The 9,674-nt window shown below is 42.8% G+C and overlaps 2 protein-coding genes across 2 annotated transcripts; both read left to right on the top strand.

Annotated features, from left to right (window-relative positions):
* Positions 1-2,421: 2,421 nt before the first annotated feature.
* LOC117639171 lies at positions 2,422-4,747 on the top strand. Its single transcript, XM_034374578.1, has 6 exons — positions 2,422-2,614; positions 2,695-2,828; positions 2,909-3,026; positions 3,107-3,240; positions 4,285-4,403; positions 4,484-4,747. Exons 1-5 carry the CDS (start codon positions 2,583-2,585, stop codon positions 4,350-4,352), a joined length of 486 nt encoding a protein of 161 aa, XP_034230469.1. The 5' UTR covers positions 2,422-2,582; the 3' UTR covers positions 4,353-4,403; positions 4,484-4,747.
* An 872-nt stretch (positions 4,748-5,619) lies between these two features.
* On the top strand, positions 5,620-8,647 carry LOC117642841. The gene is made up of 2 exons (XM_034381436.1): positions 5,620-5,787; positions 7,451-8,647. Exons 1-2 carry the CDS (start codon positions 5,620-5,622, stop codon positions 8,645-8,647), a joined length of 1,365 nt encoding a protein of 454 aa, XP_034237327.1.
* Positions 8,648-9,674: the final 1,027 nt, after the last annotated feature.

Below are 9,674 nucleotides of genomic sequence, written 5' to 3'. Positions count from 1 at the left end.
GAGCCCCTCAGTATGCAACAATTTAGAAGTAACCGACGATGGGCAAGCCATGGCCTGCCGAAGGCAGGCTAGCGCCGCAGGCCAAGGTAGGTCCGCCAGGCGCGGATTGGAGGAACAGGCAGCGAGACATCGCGAAGCCTGTTACGACAAGACGCGGTCTGGCGTAAACCTACCTTGTAAGTATATTAAAATCACAAAGTTCTTTATTTTCTTTAAACTAAACTGAAAATTTGTAGAAGTTTGTTTTAGAGTAGGGATCGAAGTTTCCCGGAAATCTTCAAAGTTCCCGGAAAATTTCCGGAAAAGTGGAAAATTTCTATTTTGTTTGGGAAATTTTGGAAAATTTGGAATTATTGACTTTATTGCGTTAAAATGTGATATACACTGTAAATCCAAAGGCAATACTTTTAGTACCTTTTTTGGCGATACAATTGAGTATCGCCAATAAACGGCCGTACGGAAAAGTATTGCCTTCAAAACGGCGATACACAAAAGTATCGCCAAAATTTGGCGATACTTGGGAGTATTGCCACGATGTGGCAATAAACGTCGAACAAATCAAGGGGACAAGACCTTGGTTTAATGCCGTGGTTTTGGCATTATCCAAAAGTATTGCCAAATTTCGGCGATACTTTCTTGTATCGCCGTTCTGAAGGCATTACTTTTCCGTACGGCCGTTTATTGGCAATACTCATTTGTATCGCCAAAAAATGTACTTTAGTATCGCCGTTGCGTTTGCAGTGTAAGGAGGAAAAAAATTTTATTCGAAAAAAACAAAAACGGAGAAACAGGTGAAAGGAACCTATTATTTATTTTCATGGTAACTAAGACCACCTCTAAATCGGTCAAAATAGTCACATTAGCGATTGGCATTTTCACTTTCTAGACCTAAGATTCCGCGTCGGCCTGATGGGAGTTGGCTGATGGCCTACACTGCAAATGTCTTACTGTGAAAGGCTGCACGAACTTATCATGGTGGAGATTTTTTCCATAATACCAATGAAATTTTTGTGAAAATATCTATAAGGTACAGAATTCTCAATGGTATGTTATGAAGTCAGCTGTACCACCATAGTATGGACCATTTTCACCATAATATGGAGAATCTTCATGGTTGGCTGAGCGATAGCGAAGCCCGTTACTCAGGTGGGGTTGAAAAGTTTTTCCTGTCTGTGTGCGTGTGTGCGTGTATGCGTGTATGCGTGTGTGCGTGTGTGTCCGCACTACTCCTCCTGAACGGCTCGGCCGATCTCGGTGAGATTTTGCACACTTCTTAGGTATGTCCTTGGCTCGGCACACGCGAAATTTCACCATCCTAGCTCGACTGGTTCAGTTTTTGTAGCCGAAAAACACCTAAAAAACGGCGAAAAATAGAGCTTTCTGCAGATAGATCACTTCTGGCTTGGAGAAGGGGGGGTCTGGGGGGCCCCAGCCTCGACAAGTTAAAGTGACAAGGGTCAAGATAGTGTTATCTGTAGATGAAACAACTCTATTTAGAATGTAGGGGGGTCTGGGGGCAGAGCCCCCCAGCATACAACAAGCTAAAAAATAACCGACAATGGACAAGCCATTGCCTGTCGCAGGCAGGCTAGCGCCGCAGGCCAAGGTAGGTACGCCGGGCGTGGATTGGAGGAACAGGCAGCGAGACATCGCGAAGCCTGTTACGACAAGACGCGGTCTGGCGTAAACCTACCTTGTACAACATGTAGAGTGTACACCAGCCTTTACTTGAACTCTCGTTCCTGTGCCGGTTTCGCTGGTGTGCACTCTAAAAAAAGTTCTGAAATTTCATATCGAAAAGAGTATGACTTTTCATAAACACGTTCTAAAAGTCACCTTTCATAACATTGTTCTGAAAATTAAGACTCGGTACTGAAAATCAAGGTTTCGGCTGTGACATTTCAGAAACACGGTTCTGAAAGTTCAGAACGAGATAAATTCAGAACAGAGGTTATGAAAATTCAGATTGTCGTTTTAAAATTTCAGAATGGTTACACATATCACAGCTGCTGTTCTGATATTTAAGCTCGCCGGGCCCCCTTACATCCACTGCCTAGGCCGCTGCAGCGCAGCGGTGTTCCGCGGGTTGCCTGCGCTGTCGCTGGCAGGGGCTCCTTGGTCTTCTCTCCACCCCGTCCCCCTCCACCCGTCCACCACCAGCAACGTCACATGTCACATGACCTACCCCCTCCGCTTCCCCCTTCCCCTCGCCCGCCACCTGTCTCTCGCAGTGGCGTGGCATAGCGTGGCGTGGCCGCGTGCATGCAACAGAAGGCCATAACCTTAGTCTACCTGACCTCACCATGGCTCACTCTCCACCCACTTGCCACCGTTGAGCTTGCACTTGAGGTCCTTGTGATTTCTCGAAACTAGTTAATGCACGTCTTCGTGCTGGCAGTTTTTCATCATGGAACTCGTAAGTGTAAACATGTTTCAATGTTGACCCTGGGCAGTTGAGTCTTTGGCTAAAACTTGTCTTTATTTTGTTTCTCTCAGGGCCACCTGGAAAGTCTGATGCATCTTTTGTTCGTTTACCTCTCAGTTCTCTTCTAGATGCTTCTGACAAGTTATTGTACGTCTCCATGCTGGCAGTTTTTCATCATGGAATCTACTGGTAAGTATAAACATGAATTAAAGTTGATGCTGGCCTGTTGAGTCTTTGCCTAAGACATTTCTTTATTTTGTTTCTCTCAGGTTCATCTGTCATGCCTGCAATGGCATCGAACTGTTACTTTTGTTTGCGTACCATTCCTACTTTGAGTTGCTTGCGACTGCTCGAGACCAGTTATTGTACATCTTCGTGCTGGCAGTTTTTCATCATATAACATGTAAGTATAAATATAATTCAGTGTTGACCCTGAGCTGTTGAGTCTTTGGCTAAAACCTGTCTTTATTTTGTTTCTCTCAGGGCCACCTGGAAAGTCTGATGCAGCTTTTGTTCGTTTACCTCTCAGTTCGCTTCTAGATGCTTCTGACAAGTTATTGTACGTCTCCATGCTAGCAGTTTTTCATCATGGAATCTACTGGTAAGTATAAACATGAATTAAAGTTGATGCTGGCCTGTTGAGTCTTTGCCTAAGACATTTCTTTATTTTGTTTCTCTCAGGTTCATCTGTCATGCCTGCAATGGCATCGAACTGTTACTTTTGTTTGCGTACCATTCCTACTTTAAATTGCTTGCGACTGCTCGAGACCAGTTATTGTACATCTTCGTGCTGGCAGTTTTTCATCATATAACACGTAAGTATAAATATAATTCAGTGTTGACCCTGAGCTGTTGAGTCTTTGGCTAAAACCTGCACTGTTAAAAATTATGTTGTAATTTAGCAGTAAATATGTTGCTAATTTTCTTAATGACCAAAGTTGTTTTCAAATGACTTTCGTTGTTTACTAACGAGTTGCGTCGTTCGTCCACAAGATGTTTGTAAACCGGTAGACAGCCTTATTTGCATCAATTTTTACTGCCGATTAGGTCACAGACCTAGCAGAGTCCCGGTTACCCCGCAGTAACCACTTCTTAGATTGTACGCAGCAAAATATTGTTTTGAAACAGCATAAGTCATAAAAATAATTAGCAACGAATTCGTCGTTTGAAAACAAGCAAACTTGTTCACAACCAACAGCTTTGTCGAGGTTAGTAATTGTGTTGTTATTTTACAAGGTAGGTTTACGCCAGACCGCGTCTTGTCGTAACAGGCTTCGCGATGTCTCGCTGCCTGTTCCTCCAATCCACGCCCGGCGTACCTACCTTGGCCTGCGGCGCTAGCCTGCCTGCGACAGGCAATGGCTTGTCCATTGTCGGTTATTTTTTAGCTTGTTGTATGCTGGGGGGCTCTGCCCCCAGACCCCCCTACATTCTAAATAGAGTTGTTTCATCTACAGATAACACTATCTTGACCCTTGTCACTTTAACTTGTCGAGGCTGGGGCCCCCCAGACCCCCCCTTCTCCAAGCCAGAAGTGATCTATCTGCAGAAAGCTCTATTTTTCGCCGTTTTTTAGGTGTTTTTCGGCTACAAAAACTGAACCAGTCGAGCTAGGATGGTGAAATTTCGCGTGTGCCGAGCCAAGGACATACCTAAGAAGTGTGCAAAATCTCACCGAGATCGGCCGAGCCGTTCAGGAGGAGTAGTGCGGACACACACGCACACACGCATACACGCATACACGCACACACGCACACAGACAGGAAAAACTTTTCAACCCCACCTGAGTAACGGGCTTCGCTATCGCTCAGCCAAAAACAACAATTTTTAACAGTGTGTCTTTATTTTGTTTCTCTCAGGTCCACCGGGAATGTTTGTGATGTGCAGCTTTTGTTCGTTTACCACTCCTACTTCGAGTTGCTTCTGACAAGTCATTGTATGTCTTCATGCCAGCAGTTTTTCACCATGGAATCTACTCGTAAGTATAGATATGAACCAAAGTTGAATCTGGTCCATTGAGTCTTTGCATAACACATGTCTTTATTTTGTCTCCCTCAGGTCCACCTGGAATGGTATTGCAGTGCCGTTTTTGCCCATTGACCACTTCTACTTTGAAGGCCTACTTAAATCATCAGTCGATTCATCGTCATGTGAACAGACTGTTTCCATGCGGAGTGGTTAACTGTAGTCAAGTGCTGCCTTCTGAGACATGCCTTCGAGCACACCTCCTTCGACGTCATGGATTGCAGTGCAGGGATGGAACTCTGTATCAGCCCGCAGCTGCCATGTCTTCCTCAAGGGATGGTATGTTTGAATGCTCACTTCCAATATGCAAGAAAAAATTCCATACTTCGAAAGATCTCTGCAAGCACCTGAGACTACACCTAATGTCAGGTATAGCTGTTCGCTGTCCAATTCCATCATGTAATAACACTCTACGAAATGTTAATACTTTTAAAAGTCATATGAGTAGAGAACATGGAGGGAAAGTTTGCAGAGTTCTACCCGTACTGCCAGTGCTGGTTCCATTCGATCCCATTGACTTAGTGTCTGCTGAACTGACACCTGAAGTAATCGCTCCTGATACTATTGAACCTATTTTGTGTGATGAACAGTCATACGAGGAGTACCAGGAGTGCCTTGCAGCTTTTTTAATGAAGCTGGAGTTAAAGTGTCTAATACCAGCAACAACAGTTCAGTACATTTCAAGAGAATTTCAGTTGTTACAAGAGCACTCACAGAATAACCTGAACTCTAAGTTAAAGAAAAAATTACTTGAAGAAAATATTACATCAGACAACTTGGACTCAGTTCTTTTTGATGCATTTAGCACCCAACGCAAGAGTCAGCACAATTTAAGAAGTGATCATATGAGGAAAAAGTTTTATAAGAAGAACTTCATTTACGTCAAGCCTGAGAGGATTGGTCCGCCCATATCAAAAACTGTCTTCTATTATGTTTCTATTGCTGAATCACTGCAAGCTGCCTTCAAAGATAAGTCAAATAAGATAAGTCTAGAACCTCCAGTGCAGTTAGATCCTAACATTTTAACAGATATAACTGATGGATTGGCTTACAAGAATAATAGATTTTTTCAAGAAAATCCAAGATCTATCCGGATTATTCTGTTCCAAGATGGATTTGAAATTTGTTCGGGGTATGGCAGGAACAAGCACAAACTCACTGGTGTGTAAATGGCTATTGCTAATATTCCTCGTCACATACGCACACATGTTAACTCAATTCTTCTTGTTGCTTTATACAAAGAGAAGAACTTTGATCACCAATCTGTTTATGGGAAAATTGTGGAGGATTTAAAAGTTCTGGAGACTGATAGTGTTTCCATACCTGAGCATGGCACTGTAAAGGCTGGATTAGTGTACATATCTGCACTGTTAAAAAAAATTTCTTAATTTTCAGACTAATTTGAGTGAAGTACATTTACATAAACTCGTTATTAATTTTCAGACTCGTCTTGGTCTGAAAATGAAGTCTTAAAATTCAGACATGGCCAAGTCTTAAAATTCACACTGCCTTCTCGCTGAAAATTCATACTTTTTGTCCAAAATTTAGGAACATGCTTTGTGAATTCGCACTGCTGCAATCGTGCGGAAAGGGCAGCCTGTTTTAGAGTGGTCTAGACGCTTATTAGGGCGGTCCTTCTAGATAGGGTTGAATTTTTCTCCTGTAAAAGGTAGAGTGAGAGAGACTATAGCATGTCGTTATTCGACGCACGACGGACACCATCGTTTCTCAAAAAATCTTGAGAGAGTTGGATCTCACTCAGTCAAGCTGAAGCACTCGACCAGGTCGTGCGAGGGCGAGCCCATGCTAAGTTTTCCTGAGACGAGCTACAAGGTAGGTTTACGCCAGACCGCGTCTTGTCGTAACAGGCTTCGCGATGTTTCGCGGCCTGTTCCTCCAATCCGCGCCTGGCGTACCTACCTTGGCCTGCGGCGCTAGCCTGCCTTCGGCAGGCAATGTTTGCCCATCATCAGTGACTTCTGATTTGTTGCATGCTGGAGGGCTCCGCCCCCAGACCCCCTTCACTCTTTATAGAGTTGCTTCATCTACAAATTACACGACCTTGACCCTTGTAACTTTTCACCTTGTTGGGTTGGGGGGCTCCGCCCCCCAGACCCCCTTTCATCAAGACAGGAGAGATCTACCCGCAGGAAACTCGATTTTTCGCCATTTTTTAGGTGTTTTTCGGCTATAAAAACTGAACCAGTTGAGCTAGAGAAGTGAAATTTCGCGTGTGCCGAGCCAAGAACATACCTAATAAGCCTGCAAAATCTCAGCCAGATCGGCCGAGCCGTTCAGGAGGAGTAGTGTACACAGACAGACAGACAGACAGAAAAAGTTTTTCAACCCCACTGGAGTAACAGGCTTCGCTATCGCTCAGCCAACAAGCGTACGGAGGATCATGCGGGCACCCAACATAATGGCCGAACGCCGACGCCAGCGAGAGGCAACATGGAAATGCGGTTTTATCGACTTCAGACTAATATTTTGTTAAAAACTTCTTGCTAACGGCTAGAGCTGATAATTACTAAGGCAACAGATGATGCTGTTTGCAAACCTTATTTACTTTAATAACATTAATCGGAATTACGAAGTGGTGATCTGACGCGGCGCTCAAGGTGCCATCTAGCGGCAGGTCCCTGAAACGAAACCCCAGGTGGCTGCAAGTTAGTGGACCAAACCATGTGAGAAGTGGATTGTCCACAGTTTGTATTCAACAAGCTCCCTCAAAATAACATTTGCCGACATCAAAATGTTTGTATGTGCGACGTTCGATTTTGTATATCTCGTTGTGTATTGGTCAGCCTAATCTGAATTTTAAGACTTCCCTCATTATGAATTTCCAGACTGGGTACAAATATTCAGACAACGCTCGTTTTCAGACTGCCCTGTCCGACACTTAAGACAAAAGTTTTGAAATTTCATAAAAAGGTCTTAATTGGTGTTTCATAACGTCAAGTCTGAAAAAAGTTGTCTGAATTTTCAGATTTTTTTTAACAGTGTGGTGACAATCTTGGCCATCATGCTGTTGGCGGTTTTAATGAAAACTTCAGTAGAAGTATTTATTTTTGCCGTTATTGTCTTATTGACCGAAAATCATTTCATTCAAATCATCATAGCCAGTTTCCTCTGCGTACTCCACAGTCTCATGGTGATTGTTTGAGAGGAGCTGCCTGCAACAGGAAGGGTGTAAAGTTTGACAGTGAATTCAATAAGTTGGCTGAATTTCATGTGTGTAATCCAGGACTTGCAAGCTGCTGTGCCCATGACCTTTTTGAAGGAGTCGTGGCCCATGACATGGTATTATTTATCAATTATTTTGTAAGTGGAGGGTGGTTCACTATTCCACAGCTTAATGCCAAGATTGACAATTTCAAATATGATAGTGCAGATTATAGGGACAAACCCAATACTTTTAAGGAAGGCTGTGAAAAACTGTCAGGTGGAGCCATGCAAATTTGGTGTTTTTTGAGACTCTTTCCATTGTTTATCAAGGATTTAGTAGACTGGGAAGAGAAACAGGATAATTTAGTGTGGAAGGCAGTGTTGCTCTTGAATGAAATAGTAGAACTTGTCATGGCTACTGTCATTTATGTGTCTGTACTTCCATACTTAGATGCAATCATTTATGACTACCTTGACTTGAGGGTAGTCCTATTTCCTAATGTACTACTGAGACCAAAGCATCACTACCTCACCCACTATTATTTTTTGTTGTATTTCTTCGGGCCAATGTGTTTGACATGGTCTATGAGATTTGAATCTAAACACTCCTTTTTCAAACGGTTTGCTAGAATGTTGAGAAACTTCAGAAATGTTTTATTTCCTCTTGGCATCAAACATGAACTGTTTATGTCCTACTTGAGACTTGGAGTTGAGTTGCGGTGTGATCTGAAGCCCACTTTGTCTGGGGAGTTTCATGCAAATGTGTACTCTTTGGATATTCAACGTGCCCTTCAAGCTAATTTACCACCCCTTATGCAAGAATGTGTCTCAATCGTTATCAAAGGAACTCTGTACAAAAAAGGATCCTTGCTATTAGTGCAACAAAGTCATTATCAGTGTGATGTTCAATTTGGGAGAATTGTTCTGATTCTTTATGATAATAATACAAATGTATTTTTTCTTGTTGAAGTTATGGAGGCAGAATTCATGCCACATTTAAGGGTGTACAAGTTAGGTGCAAGAAAGATGTGAGGCATTTTTTTTAAGAAGTCCGATCGTGGAACACGACCGATGCCGATTTCCTCCATTTTTTGGTCAAAGGTAGTCCTTGTGGGTCTAAGAAAGGCCACAAATTTTTTGAGCCGAAATATGCACCGTTCAGATTCTATGGGCAATTTTCGTTTTCTCTGAAAACTTTTCACATAATATGGCCAAAATTGAAAAATCACCTTTCTGAGGCCTCTATGCACTCGATTGAGCTCAAAATGTGGTATCGTATGTAAAATCACGCGAGGAACACAAATCCGGTGCCCGTTTGTTGATAGGACAACCCAAACAGATGTTATGACTGTTTTTCAGGTTTTTTAGTGGTTTTTACTTTTCTTGGGGTTTTGGTGTTCGGCATCGATTTTCGCCAATCCGATGAGTGGATTTTATAGATAAAGGACCAATCTATCATATTACGAGATAAAAAGTTTGTGTACGCCGCGTGAAAAGCAGTGGCGCTGCAAAAATTGAAAAACCGTCATTTCTGGGTAGTTTTAGATCAGATAAGCCACCTTTCGCGTGACCGTCTCGGCCCTATAGTCAGTCTAAATATTGTCCCAAGTGATGTCAGAGTTGGTGTGAAATTTCACCGCTGTAGCTCAAGTAGTTTGGAAATGGCAGCTTTCTAAAGTTTTGCAATCACGTAAGGCATTTACTTTAAGTAGAATTGCGGTAAATGTGAAGACTTGTCACAGATCGGGTAATAAATGAGATAGATGAGTGCGTCAAAGTTCTCTTAGCGTAATTTTGTACAAGGAATCCGATTTTGCCGGTACGGAGACCCTAGGCGAACTCTGAAGTCGGAAAAAAGACCATTTTTATGTGGTTTGTACGAAAACGTAGTTTTAGAGTACACCTAGGGTCTCCGTACCGGCAAAATCGGATTCCTTGTCCAAAATTACGCTTAGAGAACTTTGACGCACTCATCTATCTCATTTATTACCGGATCTGTGACAAGTCTTCACATTTACCGCAATTCTACTTAAAGTAAATGCCTTACGTGATTGCAAAA

This window comes from Thrips palmi, unplaced genomic scaffold, assembly GCF_012932325.1.
Source record: "Thrips palmi isolate BJ-2018 unplaced genomic scaffold, TpBJ-2018v1 HiC_scaffold_1, whole genome shotgun sequence".
Taxonomy (NCBI): domain Eukaryota; kingdom Metazoa; phylum Arthropoda; class Insecta; order Thysanoptera; family Thripidae; genus Thrips; species Thrips palmi.
This window is presented reverse-complemented; position numbering and strand designations above follow the sequence as displayed.

What these genes read in the sequence shown, in the direction of transcription:
- LOC117639171 (XM_034374578.1), top strand. Translation starts at nt 2,583, where the DNA reads ATGCTGGCAGTTTTTCATCATGGAATCTACTG. An exon ending in TTTCATCATGGAATCTACTG is followed by an intron (nt 2,615 to 2,694) that starts GTAAGTATAAAC and finishes TGTTTCTCTCAG; the next exon opens with GTTCATCTGTCATGCCTGCA. An exon ending in TTTCATCATGGAATCTACTG is followed by an intron (nt 3,027 to 3,106) that starts GTAAGTATAAAC and finishes TGTTTCTCTCAG; the next exon opens with GTTCATCTGTCATGCCTGCA.
- LOC117642841 (XM_034381436.1), top strand. Translation starts at nt 5,620, where the DNA reads ATGGCTATTGCTAATATTCCTCGTCACATACGCACACATGTTAACTCA. An exon ending in CCATACCTGAGCATGGCACT is followed by an intron (nt 5,788 to 7,450) that starts GTAAAGGCTGGA and finishes TTTTTTTAACAG; the next exon opens with TGTGGTGACAATCTTGGCCA.